This window comes from Eurypyga helias, unplaced genomic scaffold, assembly GCF_000690775.1.
Source record: "Eurypyga helias isolate BGI_N326 unplaced genomic scaffold, ASM69077v1 scaffold25134, whole genome shotgun sequence".
Taxonomy (NCBI): Eukaryota; Metazoa; Chordata; class Aves; order Eurypygiformes; family Eurypygidae; genus Eurypyga; species Eurypyga helias.
Genome location: NW_010247185.1, coordinates 440 through 792, shown reverse-complemented (window position 1 = coordinate 792; position 353 = coordinate 440). Strand labels below are relative to the sequence as shown.

The window sequence follows — 353 nt, the reverse complement described above, 5'->3', positions numbered from 1 at the left end:
TCGGCCGTGAACTTGGCCAAGGGGTAGAGGCTCTCCATGGCCTTGGGATCGCTGAGGAAGTGCGAGGTGTGGGAGAGCAGCTCGGCCGCCTTCTCCTGCTTGAGCCCCAGCTGGTCGGCGGTGAGGCGAGCCATGGCGTAGACGCTGTCGGGAAAGTCCAGCTTGGCTTTGCCGTCGGGGCCGGCCGCGTGCATCTTCATGTGGCTGATGAGGTTGCGCTGTTGGGCGAACTTCCCGCCGCACACCTGGCACTCGTAGGGCTTCTCTCCCGAGTGGATGCGCATGTGCTCCGTCAGGCGGTACTGCCGGGGGAAGCGCATCCCGCAGGCGTCGCAGGCGAAGGGCTTCAGGGC

General features: G+C 66.3%; 1 protein-coding gene across 1 annotated transcript in view; it reads right to left on the bottom strand.

The window, feature by feature from the left end:
• Positions 1–5: 5 nt before the first annotated feature.
• LOC104508905 (hypermethylated in cancer 1 protein) overlaps positions 6–353 on the bottom strand; it is a gene marked incomplete at both ends in the record, with an annotated part of 783 nt that continues 435 nt past the window's right edge. Inside the window, one exon of the mRNA XM_010150670.1 lies at positions 6–353. This exon is cut by the window's right edge and continues 435 nt beyond it. Coding sequence (XP_010148972.1) covers positions 6–353 — 348 coding nt within the window.